At 51.9% G+C, this 22,240-nt stretch overlaps 1 protein-coding gene across 1 annotated transcript; it reads right to left on the bottom strand.

The window, feature by feature from the left end:
* Window positions 1–1,249: 1,249 nt before the first annotated feature.
* On the bottom strand, window positions 1,250–13,673 carry INSYN1 (inhibitory synaptic factor 1). The gene is made up of 3 exons (XM_039856457.1): window positions 12,813–13,673; window positions 11,711–12,419; window positions 1,250–2,072 (listed from the first exon to the last, which is right to left on the bottom strand). Exons 2-3 carry the CDS (start codon window positions 11,864–11,866, stop codon window positions 1,350–1,352), a joined length of 879 nt encoding a protein of 292 aa, XP_039712391.1. The 5' UTR covers window positions 11,867–12,419; window positions 12,813–13,673; the 3' UTR covers window positions 1,250–1,349.
* Between the last annotated feature and the right edge of the window lie 8,567 nt (window positions 13,674–22,240).

Below are 22,240 nucleotides of genomic sequence, written 5' to 3'. Positions count from 1 at the left end.
CTGGCGGGGTGGCTAAACACCATCAGACCCATTTTATAGATGAGGTAGATTGGCTCAGAGAGGCAAATGGACTTGTCCAAGGTCATACAGCTCCCAGATGGCAGAGCCAGGTATAGCCTGGAAACTACATGTTCATGGGGGACAGGATGACGCAGGCTCTGTGACCCTGGGCCAGTTACTTAACCTCTCTGAACCTCAGTCTTCTCATTTGAAAAATGAGGATAGCAATAGCTCCTGTCTTCTCGGGTTACTGTGAAGATTAAATGAGATTATGCTATAAAATGTACTCAGGATAGTAGTGACATAGAGACCTGCTCAATAAATACGAGCAGTGATTGGGATTATTATCATGAGGATATTCAGATGCTGTCCCTGTGTGGACCACGCCATAGGTGAAGCTCTGGTACTTCTAGGTTCCCATCATTTCTCTATTAGTGTCATTCAAGACCTGCCAAGATGGCCTCAGAGTCCCAGTGTGGAGGAGCTGAGACAGAGTGGGGCCACTGGATTCCTCTCTGGGGTTGCCTGCCTGCTGATGCGCGTCAGGACCTGTCTCTGGCCCTGGTTCATGGCCGCATGGTGGTTGCTGCCTGCTTTCTCATGTGGACCTCAGCTGTGCTCAAGGCAGAGCCAGGTACTGGCTGAGACTCCATTGAGGATAAGAATGAACATGGAGTAGAAAGGTTTGGGAGTGGTCCAGGCTCTCCAAACCCCTGTGCAGCCCAGCCCTCCACGGTCTGTGCAAGCTCAGCTTTGTAGCATGGAAGCCCACGCCATGGGAGCATCTTGCTCTGTGTCCTGGGCAACCCTGAGATCGGGGGCAGGATAGGGTTGTATATACCCAGGTAAGTTTGCCTTTGGGAAGGAGAAGCAAAGTCTGCCTTAGAGTTGAAGGCAGGTGATCCTTGGCCCAGCTGAAGTGATGCCACCCCAGGCCCTCAGTGCTACGGTCCCCTCTGCCACATGCTGACTGTTAGCCCTGGCCTTGGACACTGCTCCTTGAGAGCTGCCTCCTGCAGATGAATCCCTACAGGACACGGCCTAGGCAAGCAGCCAGATTCAAGAGGAGTACCGGTTAGACCTCCCCCACCTCATTGACCTACTTTCAGACACGCCCCTCCTTTAGGAGCCCTACAATGAGAAGGAAGGAAGGGAGGTTCTAGGCACACCTCCTGGGACCTAAGAGGTGAGTAGGAGTCTCTGTCTCTTAGATGAGCTCCGGGAAAGCTTTGGGGCCTGCAGGGCTGGATCCTTAGCATTTTTAAATTTTATTATGACTGAGTTTGTTTAAATATATATGTATATATTTATAACTCTATGTGCCCACCACTATGCCCCCTCCCTGGCCCCTAGTTTTTCCCCTTGGCTTTCTGTTTGGTGGCCGTGTAGGGCAATACCGTCTGCGTGCTCTTGTCTGACACTGTCTGGGTGCTGCTGTTCCTTGTGACCCTTCGGGTCTGCTCAGGAGCCGAGGTGGGGCCTGAGCGGTGGCCGGTCAGTGGAGAGCGCCTCGGCTTGTAGGGGGCCAGGGAGGTCTTGAGAGGCCCCACATGGACCTCTGTACGGGGAGTCTCTGGGGACAGGCCCACCTCCTCCTCTGCCACTGCCTCCTCGCCATTCCCCTCTTCATCATCACAGCACAAAGCATGGTAGAGCACTTTGTCACTGAACCGCACTCTCTCCCGTGTGCCCGGGGTCCGCTGGGGCAGCTGGCCCTTGGCAGGGCCTGTGCTGAAGGCCTCCTCGCTAGAGGAGTCTGGAGTCTCCACCCGTGGCCCATTGGGAATTGGCATGCCACCATTCATGAGCCGGTAGTCAGGGCCAGCCCCTGGCCGGTTTGGCTCTGGGCCATCCACAGAGTCTGAGGGGGTAGAGACGTCCAGGAAGGAGCAGAACTCCCAGCTGTCTGAGAGGATGTCAGCTGTCATGAAGTCGAGGTGGCCCAGGTCAAAAGGGCCACCTATGCCCGCCTTGTCGCTGCTGGAGGTGCTGCTCACAGTGGCCGTGGTCCAGTCATCCGGTTCCAGTTCAAAGTCGAAGTCTGAGGTTAGCTTATCAATCTGGCTCACCACCTGGCCAGGGAAAGGCAGAGGGGTGAGAGGGGCCCAGCCAGACCTAGCATCACCTAGGTGTGAGCATGCCCCTCCCTCATGCCCCTGGCTGATAACCCTACAGGATGGTGACTGGATTTGAGGTTGCAGGCTTGTTTCTCCTATTGAGGACCCAAACTGGATCAGGGTGAACAAAGCTTGCTCCAGCCATTTCTATTTTCCACTCCTCAGTCTCTTGCGGGGAGAGAGGACTGCCTTCCAACCCTGCATTCAATTCATTCACACACCCCTCTCCCCTAAAGCCAGCTGCTGGTCTAAGCTTAGAGCTTGATCTTTCTTTGAATGAGAGGGAGCCATTTAAAGAGGGCTGAGAGACTCCAGCAATCTACTCAGTGGAGAGATGAGAGGTCCTCCCACCCACAGAGAGAAAATAATATGGGGTGACTAGGAAGCATTCTGGACTAGCCTGTGCAGCTGATCCCCCAAGGGGCTTCCCTACCCCACCCCCATGCACCCTAGCTCCAGATGAGTGGAGATCAATCCTGGCTTGTTGGGGAAAGGAATAAAATAATTATTTGGTAAGCAATAAAAAAATGCATTCATCCTGGGCCCAGAACTGTCTGTTAAATGCACTCAAGGTGGGGGCAGCTCAGCTATGAGGTCACTGCATCCTGCTCACCCCACATAGAGTGAAGCTCTGCCTTTGTGCAGGCAGCCCTGCCTTAGGACATCCCCCGGCCTAGGCCACTGTCAGCTACGTGAATTAGGGACAAAGATAGTGAGAAAAATAAGGAGGAGACCCAGGAAGAGACATAGGGAGAAGACAATCAAGAGAAGGAGATAAGCTTTGGGCCAAATATAAAAACAGGAGAACAACAAAAGCAAAGCTGAAGAGCCAAGAGACCCAGAGACAAAGTGATATATGGTGAGTCCCCTAGCCCAGGGCCAACTCCCAGCACCTCTCCAGTGTTCTTACCTGGGGTCAGAGCAATCAACTTATTAATCACCTAATGAACTCCCTAGTCAACAAACCTTTACTGAAGACTATTTCTGTCCAGGGATGTACTAGGTGTTCTGCAAGAGTAGAAGCACCCCAAAATGAAACAGGAAAGCAAGGGCAAAACTGAGGGGGCAGGAGGAGTCTAGGTCAGTGGGATGTCTGCTTGGTCAGGGGGTCCCATGCAGGTGACTTAGTCAGTCAATTTCCCTCTTAGGTTTCAGTTTCTCAATCTGCAAATGGGGAGTTGGGTGAACTAGTTGATCTCCAAGCTTCCTTCCATCTCTGAGATTCTAGGACTCTGTTTGTAGGAGTGACTTAAGCTGTTCTGGAGTATGGATGCCTAGGGATGACCATCCCCTGTGGCTTCAGGGGTGGCCAGAACACTTGGCTAGGGCCTGCCTTAAGCTGTTCTGGAGTATTGATGCCTAGGGATGACCATCTCCTGTGGCTTCAGGCCAGGGGTGGTCAGAACACTTGGCTAAGGCCTGCAGAAGCGCTGCGGGAGTCAAGACACCTGGATTCCAGACTCAGCTTAGACATTGTTTTGTGTCTTTGGGTAGGTCACATAACCTCTCTGGACCTCAACTTCATTTGCTACCAAGTGGGCCTGATAACTCCAGCCCTGCTAATCTCACTACAGCTTCATGAGGAACAATGAGAAGGGCAGTGAAAGGGCTCAGTGGGCCACTAGTGATAAAAGTGACATCATCTCCCATCTCTGAGTACCTACTGTGTGTCAGGCTTTCCACCCATGAGATCTTCATCTCCTGAGGTCATAGGTGAATAGATGACGGGCCTGAGGAACCAGTCATTAGTGGAGCTGAGATTCCTGCCTCTGCAAGGCCCCTGCAAGACTGCACACTGCTCCGAGTGCTGCTGTGATTTCTAGGCTTGGGCAGGCAATGGGCATAGGGCCCTACCCTCCGATCTGGCCATGCCCTCTTATGTTTCTCACTGTAATGACTCCTGTACCACAGAGAAGCTTACATTCCCCAGAAGCTCTTGTTCAACTCAAGCCCTGTCTGAGACATGGTAAGGACCCTGGCCTAGAGTAGAAGCTCTCAAACTGGAGTGCGCATCAGGTCACCGCCCCCCTCCACCCCCAGTTTCTGATTCGGTAGGTTTTGGGTGGGGCTCAAGAAGTTGCAGATCTAACAGACTTCCTGGTGCTGCTGCTGTTAGTCTGGAGACAAACTTTGACTGGCTTAGAGTCCTGGGGATTCAAGTTGGTAAAGAAATAGCACCACAGGGTACTGCTGGCCTCTGGAGTGGCCCTGTACCTCTGCGGTGGCCATGCCTTCCAATTAGACTCCCCCATCAAGCTAGCTGCTGAGAGTCTGCTGCTGCATAAGAGGGCACAATGCTAGTAGGAATCTGGAGTTAAGTGACTTGGCTGTGATGGCACAAGGTTGGCTGAGGCCAGGCCAGGCCCAAAAGCTGGGCTCCTAATGCCCCGTGAGGAAGATCCAGGGTGTACAGGGAAGGGGCCCTGAAGCCTTCAGGCCTGGAAACACTCCCCGCACCCAAGAAGCCCTTGCCAGCCACCTGCTCAGGTGGCCTTCACATTTGGGCTCTTCCCCGTCTCTTTTAGAATGACCCTATCTGGTTCTATCCTGGGGATATGAAAGGAAGGAAAAGAGGGAGGCCTGGGTTCAAGTCTCAAGTCTGCCACATCTTGGCTAAAGAACTTGAGGCAGGTGATTTTCCTCGTCAGGTCCCATTTGCCTCCCTCATAAAGTGGAGTGACACTCTTCTCACCCAGGTGGTGGAAACTGAACAGAAATGAATGTGCATCAAACTGCAGAGTAAGCACAGCCAAGCACCTAAGAATCTAGGCTCTGGAGCCACACCTAGGATCCTGGCCTCACAGTCTACTGGCTTTGTGATCTTAGTCACGTTATTCAATGTCTCCACATAAGTTTCTTCATCAAAGGAGAACTCTGGTAGTACCTACTTGTTGGGGCTGTTGTGAAGATTTAATTACTCAATGCACAGAAAGCACGCAGAACAATGCAGACTACTGATATCCGCCATACACCCATGGGTGCTATAATGTGACCAGGCCTCTGTTACCAGGGCCAAGAGCTGAGAGAAATCAATTCCTCACCAAAGGAATGACACTGTGATGGGGACATTTCCAGTGCCTGCGGCAGGATAATGGGACATATTAGGCCTTTTAAACCTCAGTACATGGCACCTATGTTCCCTAAAGTAGGGCTGTCTCCAGACAGAACAGAAGCAGAAGAGGTTCTAAAAGCCAAATGGTTGAGGCCCACAGGCAAATCTGGCCCAGTCCATTAGGTGGGGCAGGTCACATCCACTTGATAAATGATATACGTGAGAATCAGAAAAGGGAGTGAGGTGCCAAGGGTACCCAGATTGTATGCAGGGCCTGGTCAGTCCACAAATCTGCTGCCTATCCCTGGCCTCATGTCACGGGGCCTGTGGGAGGGCAGGTGTGGGGCAGGCCCCAGGCTACCTGCCGGTCTGCTCTGGATGTGTTGAAATCTGTGATTTCTCTCTGAGATTTAATAATCATTTTGCCTACATGTAATTTGAGTTTGTCTTGGAGTGCAGGGAAAATAATTATATACACAGAAGGAAAGAGAAGGAGAGAGAGAGAATGGAGAGAGAAATGGAACCATAAAAGTCACAGAATCCTAGAACCTCAAAGCCAGAAGGGATGGGAGGCAGTGTTGAGTCTACCCTTTTCACTGTTCTTGCTAATAGGGAAACTGAGGCCCAGAGACCAGAAGGAGCTGAGCTGAGAACAGAAATTGGGTGTCCTGACTCATGGGCCTGGTCCCTTAAGGACATGAATTATCTGTTCTAGAGGGGTCGAGAGGGAATTCTAGAGAGGAAGGGCTAAGGGCTGAGACGCAACCTGTTGGGGGTCTCAGGCCCCATCCCAAGGGTGTCCCCTACCTCTGTCCTGGTCACAGCGCCCCTCGCCTGAACAACTGCACCCATACCTGCCTAGCCTTCCTGCTGGCAGCAGCTTCCTGTCTAGCTCCTGATGCATGCTGCATCCAGGGAACTTCCTAATCAGCCAACAGGACCGTGACACCCCTGTGCTTGTAGCACTTCCCTGCTACCCAAACTCCTGAGCCTCCCAAACACCACCACACACCAAATCTGGCCAAGGACCCTGTGTTCTCCACCCTGCCAGGCCTGCCTCCTCACCACCCCTATGAACCCCACTGAGCTCACTTTTGCTCTGGGTTTCACCTGAATGCCACCCTGCTTTCCTACTCAATCCATCTCATTTCTATAAGGAAGTCTTCCTTGATCCCAAGTTGAGGACAGTTTCCCTATGAAAGGCTCTCAAAACACCTCATACCTTTCCTTAAAATATCATTCAGTATTTATCCCTGCTATAATATAATGAGTATATATGTCATGTGGTTGATGTCTGTCTCTCCATAAGACACTAAGCCCCACAAGGGTTGGCCAGGGAATACCTTGCCCACCATTGCATTACAATTTGGTACAGGGATTTGCACACTCTTTATAAATACATCCACTGAGTGAGTGGATGAGTTGAGACAGAGAGCTTAATAAAAACAGCCAAGGGCTTCTTTTCTGAGAAAGTGTTCTGTGATGCTGGACACTGCAATACTGCCTGCCCCCACCCTCCGTCCAGCCCTGGCTGAGCCACCTCTCCAAGAAAAACAATTCTGTGTCCCATAAGGCTCTAGAGCCAGGATCAAGGAGGACCCGGGAATCCCACAATCTGTATCTCTTGTCTTCCCCCTTCACCTCTGGCCCCCTCACCTTGCTTGACACATTGCTACCGCCTTCCTTCCCTCCCAGCTCTCCAGGCAGCTAGTTACATAACTGGAGATTCTGCATTATTTATGACCACTGATTATTTTTTAATTCTGTGATTACGTTATTTATTGTCTTCCTGGGAGCTGTGGCATTGGGGAGGGGGAGTGAGTTGACTGTGATTCATGAGTCTCATCTTGCAATTTGCCCTAATTGGCCAGGGAACTTCTCGAATCTGTCCGGAGGAGGAGAATGCAAAGGGAAAAGAGAGGCAAGAATAAAAAGAAAAAATCCGCACAATTCCTGCTGAGCTGCGGGTGATGGAGCTGACCCACTTTGGCACAGCTCTGTGGTCCCGAGCCTCTCCTGCTCCAGCTGTTTCCTGACTGGGCCATGTTTATCTCATGCCCTCACGGCCCATGGCTTTCTTGGTCACCTCATCTGCAGCACCTTGACAGTGGGATAGCACAATCGCCACTGTGCCTAATCCCCAAGAAAATCAGGTGGGGGCATTTCTACCACCACCCCAGGCTACAGAAGGGTTGTGCCTACCCCTCTATCCTCCTGAGGTAGTCAGGCCAAGGTGGGCAACTGTACCCTTAAGTTGTGTCCTACCAAAGAGCCAGTGATGATGTGAGGGATACCAGTGGTTGACACAGGAACATTTTGAACCCTCATGCTTAGTGACATCTTGGGGAGGGGGAGCCAAGGAGGAGGAGGCCAAGTATCAGCTTAAGGTGAGCTCAATATCTGGGGGCCAAGGACAAAGCCCCTTACCCCTGCCCTTGGGGGCTCCCAGTTGGGTAGAGAACAGAGAGAGCAGTGGGGACACAAATTCTCGCCCAGAAACACAAGGAGATTCCTGGAGAGTATGTGGGATTCTCACTGAGGACAAAATCCAAATTCTGTACTGTGGCTTGCACATTCTGTATGCCCTGACTCCCTGTTCCCTCTGTGACATTGACTCCTGCTCTTCTCTCCCTGGTTCACCCCACTGTAGCTGCACTGGCTTCCTTGCTGATCTTGACTGTGCCAAGTGAACTTCCTCCTCAGGACTTTTGCACTGACTGCTCCCCTTGCCTGGAGGTTCATCCCCCTAGATATCCATTTGACTTGCGTTCTCACTTCCTTTGGGTATCTGTTCAAAAGCCATCTTATTGGATACCTGTTCCCATCCCCATCACGGTCACTCTCTATCCCCTTTCCCTGATGGAAGAGGGTGAAACTGCCTCCTGTAGGATGCTAGCAAGGAGGTCAGGGCCCTGGCTCTGACCTCCCTGATCGGGGCTAAGAAGCTAATGTGACTCCAAAGGAACAAGGCCTTACATGGTGCTGAGGAGAAGGCCATTGCTAGAATGTCATCAGTAATACCAAACAGATATGGAGCTAGTTTGGGGCCCATCACTGTGCTAAGCACATTACATATAATATTCACATTTAATTCTCAAAACCACCCTAGGGCTGGTGGAGAAGGAGAGGCATAAAATTCTGTATCCTCATTTTACACCTGGAAAACAGAAGCACAGAGAGGTAAAGTAACTTTCCCAAGTTCACACAACTAGGAAGGGGGCAGAACTCATATCTGAACTAAGGATATCTGGCTGCAAAGCTCATGCTCTTAGCCTGTAGGCTGTGCTGCATCTCTAAATTAATATCCACAAAATTCTGAGGAACTTAGAGAACCTGCTAGGATTGGCCTGGCATCCTGGAGTACTGGGGAACCTAGGAGAGATGAGGGCTAATTAATGATTGGCTGTCACATCCCTCTGCGGCACAATTTTAGCTTCCAAGGCACTTTTACATTCTTTACCTCACTTAGTCCATAAAACTATTTTCCTCACCCGTGGGACAGAACTTGCTCCCCACCTACCTGGGGAGCAGGTGGCAGAACTGCAATAGGGGTATGGGGACAGGGGGAGATACGGGAGAGGGCATTCCAAATCCTTTAGGGATGTGAGTAGGGGTTGGCCCTACCACAGGCCAAACCCCCAATAAATCCTTGTAAGATCACTCTGGGTGTGAATTATCATCATCCCCATTTCAGAAATGAGCAGACCTGAGGCTCAGGAGCCTGGGGAAGAAGTACGTTAGTGTCTTTCATCTTTCTGTGAATTCTAGGCTTTATGCTCAAAAGGATGAGGAGGCTCTGCCATGATGGTTGGTGTCTGGGGAAGAGAGCAGCAGATGGAGGAGGAAGATGGCAGAGGGAATATAGCTAAACCCTTCCTTTCTGCTGGCCCTGCTCCTTCATCAAGCACCTTGGAAGTCTTGTATGTGAACTTTGCCTTCACATCTAAGTGCTTTGTCCTCCTGAGACCAGAACCCAGCTAGTGAGCCCTGAGCTCATGCTGTCTGGGGAGTGGGGTGTGATGAAAAAAACCCTCTCAACCTTGGGCCTACCCATGCCTTCCACTAGAAAATGCCACACAAAGCAACTGAGAAGAGCCAGGCTGATTCAACTTTACAGCCCCGTTGGAGGACCAAGAGCCAAGATCACAGGTTCCAGGGAGGCTGCAAACCTTTACCCCAAACCAGGGCCTGGAACCCCTACTTGGTAACCCCATTCTTGACAAAGCCCATCCCACAGGAAGTCAATTATGGCATCTCCTCTTCTACCTGGGCCTCCCAGAGCCTCACCTGTCTTCCCCAACATTCCTCTCTGCCCGTTGCCCCATGTCCAGACCCTGCCTGGGGGCTAGGGGAGCTCTGAGGCCTGTTCCCCCTCCCAGCTAGGTGCCATTGGCAGCGGGCAGACGGTGGCATACGGGGTAGATTCTGGTTGCCTTAGCAACCTGCCAAAGTCTTGGGTGGAGGCACATGGTCTTCAGGGGGTATGGGGGAAGGGACTCATCTTTCTCTGTCCTGGCTCAGGCCTCCGGGCTACACAGCCCATGAACCTGAAGCTCTGCTGTTCAGAAGATGGGAGTGAGTGAGCATGTGTGCTGAGAAGGGAGGGAGGGGACTCAAAAGATCTGTAAATAAATTTGCAAATAAATCTTCCTGCCTTACCCCCTAAAAGGCACCCTCTCAGAGACTGCATGAGTATAAGGTATCATCTCTAGAAGGTCCCTAACAAAATGGAAAACGTTGCCCATCAGCCCATCTGCTGAAGCCCCAGAGTAGGCATCTGGAACCTGAGTTCCAGGGTTAGATCTGCCACTGGTAGACTCTGTGACCTTTGACAAGACCCTTTCCCTCTCTAGTCTTCAGATTCTTCAACAATAAATGAACAGGGCTGGTCTGGATAACCTGTCAGATGCCTTCAAGCTCTAGATAGCTATACTAGGGTGGGGGCAAATGCCTGGAAGATGCTCAGTTGGTCAGTTGGAAGTAGGCTCTCTGCTATATCAAAGCCAACTCCCAGGCTTAGAGTCAATCCTGGCTCTTTCTGGGTGGGCCTACTGGGACATAGGTCCCATGCCCCTGCCCAAGACTGAAACTCTGGACAGTTTCCATGACTGACAAAACTACAGAACATCTGAAATAAGATGAGGGGTGGGGTGTGGGGAGGGACGAAGAGAGATTGGTTGTCCTTTGGACCAATAAGTTTGGGGGAGGAGGGGTTACTCAGGAGCCTCTGGCCTTTGACCACCAAACTGTATTCTCCAGAGATGTTCAGCGCAGACCCTAGCCAGCCCAGTCTATGGGCAGAAGCACCACCACCTCTCTCTACTTGCAATAACAGCCACTCCCGCCTCCTGAGGAAGGAATTCCTGGCAGTCTCCATGAGGCTGACTCCAGGCAGAGGGGCTGCCTTTCTCATCCTCAGCTCCTGCCCGGCATTTCCACTCTGGACACACCTCCCTTCAAACACTCCCTGCTCCTTGGCTCTCAGGCCAGGCTGGAAGGCCATGTTGCCAGTCTGCAGTTGGTACCCACGATCGCCCACTCTCCTCAATCCTCCAAGAGCCCCCATTCTCCCCACACAGCTGGCTGGGAAGAACTCAAGTCCATAACTCCAGTTCAATCACTCTCCCTGCCATCTCTGCAGGGGCTCTGGTTACAAGGAGTTGAAATTTGCCTAAAGCCCACCTGGCTGGCATAATGGTACCCAGGGGGCAAATTCAGGCCAGCGGCTCAGAACGCTGGTCATGCATTTTGGGCTCGAACATAGCCCAGGGGGCAGGGCCAAGGACATGTGTATCTCATTACCCTAGCAACGTGGGAGCAGTAATTAAAGCGGGCTCCACTTAGAGAGACAGAGAGGGACACACATCCCTGGGTCTCTCAGTGACTTTCCAGCCTTGGCAAAAAACGTTCAGAACTATGGGGTAGTTTTTTAGAGGTGATTCCTACCCTTGCTAATATACACAGGAACTCACACCCACTAGCAGCCCCTTAGACATATTCTCACCTCAGGGAAGGGAGGAGGGCCTAGCTGGCCCTAATTTTTCCAGGATCAAGGGTTCTGAGTATCTGTGTGATCTCTGGAGAATGCTCTGAGCCTGGGACCTGAGCAGTGGGAACTGCCTCAGAGCCATCCACTGTCTCGTAGGACCCCTTGTGACCACCTCAGAGTCTGGGAAGCAGATGATGAAGCCAAAGATCGGCTTGGGCTCCAGACATATATTTCCCATGAAGAGGCCATGGTGGGACTCAGTCTTTATTGGCCACCTCAGCAGCCCTGAGCACTAACCACAGAGCCACAACATGCTGTTCAAGCAATCTTTGCAACACCAAGACCCTTCTAGCTCTGGGCTATGGTGAGATTTTTAGCAAAGCGGAATTGGAGAAAGGAGAACAAGAAGGAGGTACCCAGCAGAACGACACATGTGCACACAGTTCTGCATGCATGTGTGCACACGCTCACACTGAAACATACATATGAGAGTACGTTTTCATGGCAGGCCCAGGAACACTGGTCTAGGGTCCGTCTTGGCCCCTCACTCACCTCCCTGAGCTCCTTGGCCACCTCCTTGAGCTCCCGCAGGATGCCTTCGAGCTGCCCGATGACCATCTTCATGCGCTGTCGAATCCGCTCACGCTGGCCACCACTGCTGGGGTCGTCACTGGGCTGCCCGAGGTCCAGGGTGCCCCGAATGTTCATCCTTTACCACGTGGCCACAGGCCTGCCCATACTCCCCCCAACCAGGCACACACTGCGTCTGCCTCCACGAAGCCCCCCTCAGCCAGGCAGAGCTCCACATCTTAACGGCCCCCCAGCCCACCCTGGCCCTGGGTGGCCCTCACCCAGCCCCTGCCCCCTGACCTCCCTCCTCCTCTGCCTCTGGGTGGGGAATGGGACACCCAGAGGGAGACAGAATCTGACAGAGGGGGTCAAAGTGAGGACACAGGAGGGGCGGGGGAGGGGCTTTGGGTCTCAGGAGTGGCCTCCAGGACTTGAAGTGCCTGTGGGTATGCTGGGCTGATGTCTGGCTGAGCTTAGACACAGAGGCAGGGGGATGACTCTGCAGGGACTAAGAGTAAGAGATGCCCTTGTGATTAGGGAAAGGCAGCAGCAACCCCTTCACGACTCCTGGGCAGTTGCAAAGGCAGAAGTCTCTGGATGCAACTAGATGGTGGCTGGGGTCTTCCAGATGTGGAGGGGGCTCCAGATGTGGGTAGCTCTGGGAAGAGAGCTGGATTGGAGGATCAGCCCCCTGCAGAGAAAGCGAGCCTGGCGTCAGCCCTCCTAGGCTGCAGCACCAGCCAGCAATGCTGCTGCCTCCCTCCTCTCCCCAGCCTGCACCCTTCTTCTCTGGGGATTTTTTTTTTTCTTTGTGGGGAAGTAGATGGAGGCAGATGGTCTACAGAAGGAAAAGAAGGAGCCCCTGCTTTAGAGGCAGAAGTCCTCAGCCTGCGATGGGGCACCGTGCCCCAGCTTCCCCCAAGTACCCCCTCCCCAGCCAGGCCAGGCACCACAGGTTCACCAGAGGGTCTCTCCAGTCTTCGGTCCTCCCTTGTAGTGTCCTCAGGGTGCCCTCGTTCCCAGCAGACCCTCCCTTCCCCAGCCCCGCCTTCCCTCAGAACCCTTGCTCCGCTCCCGGACTCACCGAGGGTGGGGGCACCGGCCTGCCTTCCGAGCAGCGTTGGGGGCCAAGCCCCAAGTCGAGGTTGGGGGGGCCCCCAGGCTCCCTAGGGCGGGCTTCTTTCTCTGGACCCTTCGGCCCCTGGCCTCAGGAAGGTCCTCAGAACCACCCCTGGAGACATCTGGGCGGTGGGAGGGGGCGGGGCCTCCGCGTTCCCGGAAAGGGGGAAGGAAAAATCTCCCCCAACCCCCGCCGGGCTCTGGGTGGGTAAGAAGCAAGGGTCCGGCGGGCCCGGCGCTCGGAGGCCACAGGTGACTCGGGCTCAGGGAGACCGAGGCGACGCCGGGCCAGTCCCAGCTCGTTAGCCAAAGTCGGAGGAATCGGAGGGCGCCGGGATCCCTCAGCCCGCACCCGGCATTCCCCCGGCTTGGCACCGTCCAGGCTTCGCTCTGTCCAGTCCAGAACGGCCGGCGCCGGGTCCCACGGGGTCTGCCCTGCCCAGAGTGAGCTAGCAGCGCTGGGCTCCCGGGACACGCTCAGCCGGGACCCAGGATGTCCGCGCTCCCGCGCCCGCGGCGTCCGGAGCGACCGCGAGGGTCGTCGCAGCCCAGCCCGGGGCTCGGCCAGCGGCGAGAGCGCTCCCACCAATCGGTCCACGGTCGGAAAGGTCCGGAAGCCTTCGGGCCCCTGGGGAGGGGCGGCGTCGGTCGCGGGACTTGTCCCCGCCGGGCCCGGCCGATAGCGCGCGAGGCAGGGGGCTCGGCCCGGCTGGGTTCGGCGGCCCTGGCGCGGGCGGGAGCGGCGCGGGGCGGAGGAGAGGAGGCGACACGAGAAAGAGGAGGAGGCGCGGCGAGCAGAGGGTTGGGAGGGGAGGGCGCGCGGCGGCCGGGCAGGGCGCACCGGGCTCGCTACCTCCGCTCCGCGGCCGCCGCCTCCCGCCTGCTCCCTCCCGGCTCGCCGCCTCGCCGGTCCCGGGCGCCGGCCCGCCGCACAGTCGCGGGCGCAGGCTGGGCCTCCCTCCGCGGCCTCGCCCTGCCCTGCCCTGCCCTGCCCTGCCCTGTCCTGCCGGACTCCGCGGGCCTGGGCCCGCTCCCCGAGCGCCGCGCCGTCGGCCGCCCGTGCCCGGCCGCCCCGGCCCGCCCCGCGCCCCCCGCCCGACTGGTCGCCGGGGCGGGCGCTGCTCCCTCCAAGGCCGCCCGGCTCCGCGGCTCCGCGCGCTCGGCGCTGGCAGGGAAGGGCCGGCCCCGCGCGCCGGGAGGGAGCTTTTAAAGCGACACACACGCCTCCCAGGCCCGAGCGCGAGCGCCTAGCGGGGGTTGCGCCACCGAGGTGACAAGGAGATGTTCTGCGCTGGCAGGGCTAGAGGCGGACTAGCATGATCGGTCTCCGCTGACCTCGGGGCACGGAGAGACAGTGGGCTACAGACTTAGTTCCTTCCCACCGTTCGAGACTCCCCCATTGCCCCTCCCCCACTGCGGCGCACCCTACGCTTTCCTTTGGGCTAAATTTCCCGCATCCAGACCGCCTTCCCTCTACCTTACCATACCTCAAACTACCCCAGATATTAATTCAGAAAATGAAATATGGACAATCTTGACTGAGTACCCACGGTGTGCCAAGTTCTGGGCTGGGAGCGGCTGGGAGTCGAAGGCTCCGCAGATGACAGGTACGCGTAAGACACAGGTCACTTCGTTCAGTTATTCATCCACTTACTCAACGTTTATTCAGAACTTTTTGTGTACCAGGCCCCATGCTAGACTCTGCGGTCACAGGAAGGAAAAGCAGCATTTCAAGAAGCTCACAGCTCATTGAGGGACACTCCTGAGTAAATTGAGGGGTGGCAAAGGCAAGTTCTAGAAGCAATAAAAAGGGGCAATGGGGTGGGGGGCTGGTAAGCTCTCACAGGAGACAACCCTGAGCTGTATGGCAAAGGGAAGTAGGAGTTACCCAGGTGACTGTCACCGTGGGGGAGGTGGGGTTGAGTATTCCAGGCAGGAAGGAGGAGAGAGCAGGTCTCAGAAGCAGAGTGAGGGTGAGTTTGAGCCCACTATGGAGTTTTAGAGATACCATTTTGACAGCTCTGTGGAAAGTGGATTATAGGAAGACCAGACCCTGAAGAGACCCTAGGCTGGAGGCTGTGTTTAGGAGCTTAGATTTTATCCTGGACCAGAAGGGAACCTGGTCCTGTTTGCCATCCCAAGAGATCCTGCTGGGGCATTGTAGCTGGTGTACCTGAGGGCTAGGCCAAAGTGGAGATATCTGTTAAGAGGCCGTTACAAGAATGGAAGGCCTGAAGCAGCAGCAAGGATGGAGAGGAGAGAATGCTTTGAGAAATAATTCAGGAGACTATGGAAGGAGTTAGAGACTGGTTGAACTTTGAAAAGGAGGGAGAGTCCAGGATGCCCTGGCTTATAGCTTGAGACCCTGGGTAGATGGTTGAACCACCAGTTGAGATAGAAAATAGAGGGGAAGAACAAGTCTAGGGTGAAGAGGAGCCCAATTTGGAACAGATGGAGATATCCTGAAGAGAGTTGAGTATATGGATCTATGCCTGGGCTTGAGAGTTTTTTTTTTTTTTTTTTGAATCATCATTAGAGGGGATGAGATTGAGCAGGAAGACTGTAGACTAGTAACAAAAGCAGTAGGTCCAGGCTAGAGGCTTAGGAAAGAGCACCTGAGTGAGATGGATAGGAGTGGTCAGGGAGGTAGGAAGAGAACCAGGAGAGTGGGGTGTCACGCAGGACCAGGAGAAGAGGGTTTGGAGGCAGAATGTGCTCAACAGTGTCAAAGGCTTCAGAGAGTAGCTGTGAGAGAAGGAATGGAAAGGGTCCATTGGCCTTGGTATATAGGAAGCCATTAGTGATGTAGCAGGGGCAGGTTTTTTGGGTGGAGGGGAAGGTAGGCAGCTGGAACCAAATCATTAGACATTGAGGGCTGAATGGTTGGTAATGAATAGGAGTTAGTGAATATAGGTGACATTGTCAAAAGTTTAAATGACGGGGTTGTAGAGATCTTAAACTAGAGGTGGATTAGAGTTCAAGGGAGATAGGGCTGATTGGTGGTTTGAAGCTGGCCCACGGGGACTTGAATTCCAGGGATAGTGACTGTTGTGCATCCATCACCACCATCCATCTCCAGAACTCTTTTCATCTTGAAAACCTGAAACTCTGTACCCATTAAACAATAACTGCCCATTCTCTCCCTCTGCCTCTGGCCCCTGGCAACCACCATTCTACTTAATGTGTCTGTGAATGTGACTACTCTACGTACCTCATATAAGTGGAATTATAAAGTCTCACTAATCACTTTTCAGGAAGCTGTTGTGCTAAGGGATAGCTAAGATCAAAATAGGCTGAATCTGAAGAAATAAAATGAACTATCTGCCCATGTCCAGTGTGAGGGAGCTGGGTTTGAACTGGGAGTGTAGGGAGACAATGAACTCAGTTTCAGAAGGTGGGATATGACTACTTTGAGAGGATAGGATATGACTGCTTAATACCTAATTGATCTTGGGTTTCATTAAAAGATGTAAGATGTTTTTAAAAAGGGAGATGACATTACTTCTGTCACCTGTGTGGATCAAACTGCATCTAAACCTCAGTTCACTAGGTGTGTCCACAGGAGAGCAGCCAGTCTGGAGGAGGGGAGAGACTGGTGTATGTGTCCTATGAAGAAGAGGGGCTTGTCAGGGCAGGCTGAAGAAGAGGAGACTCAAAAGGGGTCTCTGATTGTAAACCTCCAAGGGCTGCTGCTACAGGTGAGAGGGGATAGATAGGTTCTGAGTGGTTCTGAAGCTTGCCTTCCTTAGTGTTTGGAAATGGACACATCCTTTCTTCCCCACAATCTCCCTGGCTACCTGCCCAGATGTCCCATCCTTCAGATTTCTGCTTAGATCCACTCACCTGCCCCCCCACCCCCCTTCCCGACAGCCTTCCTTGGTCCTTTAGTCTTTTGGTCCTTAACCAAGTGTTTACCAGGATGTTCATTCAATGTGCTAGCTATGTGACCTTGGGCAAGTCAAGTCACTTATCATCTCTGGGCAGGGATAAGGAGCCCATAAACATTTTAATTTTTTTCTGTACTAGCTGCCTTGACAAAAAGGCAAAAAAGAAAGATTATTTTTTACTGTCTCTTTGACTCAGAAAAATAGGGATGACAGGACTATTTACTTTCTAGGGTCATTGTGAGCCTGGACTGAGATAATGAACGTGGAAGTACTTGGCCCAAAGCCTGACACTTGGTAGATGCTCTATAGATGGTAGCTGCTCTCAGGTCTTACTAATGGCTTCCTGTCTGTAAGCCTTATTTCCTTGTGAGGCTGTGAACTCCAAGGATGGTGTCTGTGTTGTGTCTGTCTCATCTCTCACCTGGACCAGTGGAGTGGAGAGTGACAGCTAGCGACTTTTACTATGGCCTGTTTTCTATCATTCCACTCCTGGCATCCCTTTCCTTTGGGAAATTCCTCCCTGTCATCACATAGACCCGATGGGTTGTTTGTTAAAGTCTTATTACTCTCACCCATGTCCACCCCATTGTCAGCAGGTAGGCATGTGACCCAGACTGCACCAATCATAGAAGCCCATCCTCCAGCACCAGTGATTGGCTGGAGGAGTGGGGACATTACCCAAGCATGGTCAGAGGCTTTCCCTGGGATTGATATGTAGATGCCAGGAGGTGGAAGCCTCCTTCCTGCTGTGCACAAAGCTGGACTAAGCTATGGACAAGGCATATTTCCCACTAAATGTAGAAGCCAAGAAAGGCAATAGAGCAGGGAGGAGTTTAGAGAGCATGATGGCAGCATTGAGTCCTGATTTTGGCTCTCACGCCTTGGTTCCTGCAGTCCTTCTTTTAGTCCTGGGAACTGCATCAACATCCTCTACCCATCTATGTGAGCCAATAAATTTCTTCATTACTCTAGCTGGTTTAGTGAATTTCTGTCTCATGCAACCAATGGGAGCCTTATGGATACACTCAGGGAATACTAAATGAACAGATGATCTATCAAATGATTGAACTTCTACATGGGGGAGGAAATGTTTAAAGATCCTGAAACTAGAGGGTCAGGAGCTGCTGCCCTGTGGCCACAGAGAGGAGAGTGGGTATTTGAGAGGTTATTGTATCAGACAGACCTGGATTTAGGTCCCAGTTCTTCCATTCACCAGCTGTGTGGTTTGGGGTAAATTACTTGCCCTCTCTAAATTTGAGGTTCCTTATCTGTAAAGTAGACAAAATAATAGTGACTGCCTTGAGGGTGGAATGAGATAAGGAACAAGATGCATCAAACATAGTGCCCAAGGTGAGGGTGGAGGAGGCAGATCTGGAAAAATGGTAGCTGTTTTTATTAGTCTTCCATCCATTCTGCCCAACTGTGCAGGACCAAGATAGGCATGCAGGTCAGGAGGGAAGAAAGATTCAATCCGTAAGCTGAATTCTTGCAGAAGTGGGTCTTGGCACTGGAGAGGCACAGCCCGAGCCAGAGTGAGCACGTTCAGGCTTCAGAGACGATAGAGACATTAGACAAGCTAGCACTTAGGTGGTGGAGTTGGAAGGATCTGACTCATATGCCAGCTTTCCCACTAACCATCTGACTCACTAACTCTTCCCCAAGCCTCAGTTTCTCCATAAATACCTTCCTGATAGTCATCTTGAAGACGAAATAAAACAATCTGTATAAAGTGTTCAACATAGGGCTTAGTAGGTGTCCCCAAAATATTAGCTATTGTTATTGATATTTGGAACTTAGAGAAATTTTCTGAACACGGAGGTGGGGTGAATGCATAACGCCATAAGCAAATTTTTCATGAGAAAATCCCCAAGTAAAGGAGAGTCTATATCTGAGTCTCCTAAGATAGCCTATTTCAGAACAAGGAATAAATAACTGGCTGGACAGTTGTGGGCTTATAGTGGAGAAGCCACATCTGGGGACATTTCTGTCATCTTCCTGCCCACTGAAATTTCCCCAGCTGAAGCAAAGTTCTCAAAAGATTTTTCTACACTGGCTGCTGCTTCTTGCTTACTTCCTTCTGATCACTCCTCAAACCTGATAACCTGGTTCCAGCTGTCCTTGCATTGTTGAAATCACCCTCACCGTGCAAGATCTTGCTCTTGCTAAGACCAGTAGACACTTTTCATCCTCTGTCCAGGACAACTCCTTTGTGGTGCCTGAGCCTGCTAAGCTCATCCTGCTTCCTGGCACCCTCTCCTCTGTGGTTTCATAACTCATTTCTCCCAATTCTCTTCTACCTCTCTGAGTGCTGCTTCTCAGCAGCTTCAAGGTTCTTCTTCTTTGTCTGGTCCCTTAATTGTTGGTGACCTATGGGATTCTTACCTAGACTCTTTTCTCACTCCGCATACCTTCCCCAAGGAAGCTCTTTAACATTCTCTAAAAGTTCTTACTTCCAATTCGCTATTTGGAGACCTCTCCAAAGCTTCAGACTACAGCGCCACCAGCCTACTGGACATTTCCATGAAGACATCCTGCAGACATCTTAAATTCAATGTGCCCAAGTCAGAACCCATTACCATCCCGCCCCGCCCCGCACCAAAGATATCCCTTTTTGTCTTCCTGATCTCAAAGGGTAGCATCACCTTCCACTCTTCCACAAAAGCCAGAAACTTGAGATCACTCTAAACTCCCATTCTACTACATCTAATTAGTCACTAAGTCCTGTTGATTCTACCCTCTTGACATCGTGTAGACAGATTTCTTTTTCTCACTACTGATGATCAGGCTCTTTCTTGTACTCACTGATCCTTGTGTTAGCTGATGGCTAACTAATGGATTTGCCAGCCTTCAGACCCACCCCCACGGAGTCTGCTGTTGCTGGTATTGGCTTTCTGATCCCCCTGTTTGAGACCTTCTTTGGTTCCTGGTCCCTACAAGGCAAGCCTAGTCTCCTTAGTTTGGCATTCATGTCTTTTCAGGAGCTTGCCCTCATCCATCTCTTCAACCTCCTCTCTGTTGTCTCTTGCTCCCTATGCTTCTGCCAGACTGAGCTACTTGCAGCTTCTCCCTGCTATCCTCCTTATACTTGCTCTCCTCTTTGCCTGGAATGTTCCCCTTCTCACTCTTTTCCTTGAGGTCAACTGCCAGACCCCCCTGAATCTCCCACTATGCGAGGTTCCTCTTCTGCACCACCATAGAGTCTTTGTCCATCACAAGTATAGCACTTGCCACATTACATCATCTTCGTGGCTCTGACCTCTCCCACCAGAATATGAGCTGCTAAAGAGCAGATACCTCTATGTCCTCAATGTCCAGCAGAGTCTGCTGAAGTCGGTCTTCAAGGTATGTTTCTTGAATATTGAATCTCTAAACTACTTACTTGTTTTACATCTTTATTAAACAAAATATTTTAAAGGTGACCTGAGATGGGAAAAGCTGGAGGGAAGGGGCAGGGCTCAGAGTTCAGGGGTCCCCCACAAGACATATCCTGAGCTTTCACACCCTTCTGAATCTCTAACATTCAGATCCTGCTCTTCTCAGGAAAGAACCTGTATACAAAGCCCTGCTGTGTGACTTAGACCAATCACATACCCTCTCTGTGCCTCTGCTTCCTTTTATGAAAGTAGGATGTTGGGATATTGCAGGAAGATGATATTTTGCAGAGTACTTTCACAAAAAGAATCTTCAATTAGTCTGCCTACAGCATGGGAGAACTGCGTTGTCATCCTTTCCTGTCTTCTGGGGAATCTTAAGCTGTCCATTCTCTTCTCTTTTCTTTTCTTTTCTCCTCTCGCCCACCCCTCTCTCCTTCTTTTCTGTCTCCTTTCCATCAGCATCTAAACCTGCTCTCTGAACTCTTCCATCTTAAAAAATCCCACTGTTCTCTCTGAGTACTATCTCATCGTTCCTCTTTCCACTGCCAGACTTCCCTAAGAGTTATCCCTATGTCCTGCCTTTCCTCCCCCAGCTGTCACTCATTCCTCTTTCTTTTGTGGCCCAGGGTCCACCTCCACTACTTTCCTAATAAAACTTTAAATCCTAAGGTCAATGGTGACCACCAAGATGCTCAATCCACAGGTCCTGATCTGACTTGTCCTCTTACTGCATTTGGTATAGTCAACCAACTCTCTTCCCTTAGCTTCAAGGATGCCAAGCCTTCCTGGGTTTCTGCTGGCTGTATATTCCCTGCTGGCAGACAGCTTCCTCTGCCTTCTTCCCACCCTGTCCATCTTCGAACATTGGATTTGCTCAAGCCTCAGTTCTATGTCCTTTTCATTCTTACTTCTCTCTTTCCCCTCCATCATTCTGCCCTCTCTCGTGGTTGCTGTTACCATCTATATGGCCCCTTACCCCAAATACGCTTTCCAGCCCAGATTCTCTCCAAGTTCCAGATTCCTGGATCCCCCTGCTTCTGGGGAAGCTCAAATTCAAAACTGAACTTGGGATGTTTTCTAACATTTCTTCCCCCTGTGTCCCTTATCTCAGCTGCTCTTACACAAACTCGGGGAATTTTCCTTTACAAATTCTCTTTACTCCCGGACATCAGATCCACCTGTTTTCTCATTCTGACTCCTGAACACTTCTCCTGTCTTGCTTTCTCTGCTGCCACCCCTTTTTCTGAGGCACTATCATCTCTCCATAAGACAGTGAAATCCAGCCCCTTCAACATGCCCTCTGGTCCTCTCCAAGGTATTCGCCCCATCACAGCCACCTTGATCTCAAAGAACTTTGAGTCAGCATATCATTCATCCCCCCGCTTGAAATCCCTCATGTGTTTTACATTTTCCTAAAGTCCCAAATTCTCACAGGTCCCCAGTCCCTGGGTGGTCTGGCCCCTATAGCTCTCTCGGCTGCCTCTCTTCTCACTTCCCTTTACTCTCTGTACTTCAGTCGCACTGACCTTTCACTGCCTTGGACACACACATTTCTTGGACTTTGACACATGCTGTTCCCTTTGCTCAGAGGCACTCTTACCTGTCTTTGCCCAGCTAACTCCCGCTCACTCTTGAGGCCCTTGCCTTAAATTTCAGTCCTCAGGAAAGCCTTCCCAGAACCCTCCCCCAGACTAGCCCCTGCCCCTTGTGATGTCATATCTGCATTCCTTGCTAGAATGTACATCTTTCTTGTTGACTACAGGACAAGTGTTCAGCCAATACTGACTGACAACTAAGGAAGTTCAGGGTGATTAAGCAACTTGCTTGAGGTCACACAGCTTATCGGTAGCAGGTCTCATGTTAAACCCTTTTATACTAGTTTTGATGACTCTGCCATGGGGCCTCATAACACACAGATTCCCTTTATCAAAGCAGTGATAATGCCTTATCCCACCTGCTTGTACAATGTCCTGCCTTCCTGCTATAGTAGAGGCCATGCCGTCTTATTTGTTCCCGCTTTCTTGCTCAGTGTCTGGCACGTAGTGGGGAGGGAGTTATGTGAGTGCTTGTTGATTGACTCTATTGATGAGTTCCCTAAATTCTTTTCCAGCTCTGCCTTTCTATCAGGCACC

Source organism: Pteropus medius, unplaced genomic scaffold (genome assembly GCF_902729225.1).
Source record: "Pteropus medius unplaced genomic scaffold, Ma_sr-lr_union100, whole genome shotgun sequence".
Lineage (NCBI taxonomy): Eukaryota > Metazoa > Chordata > Mammalia > Chiroptera > Pteropodidae > Pteropus > Pteropus medius.
The sequence above is the reverse complement of the archived record's forward strand: the minus strand, read 5'-3'. Positions and strand labels throughout refer to the sequence as shown.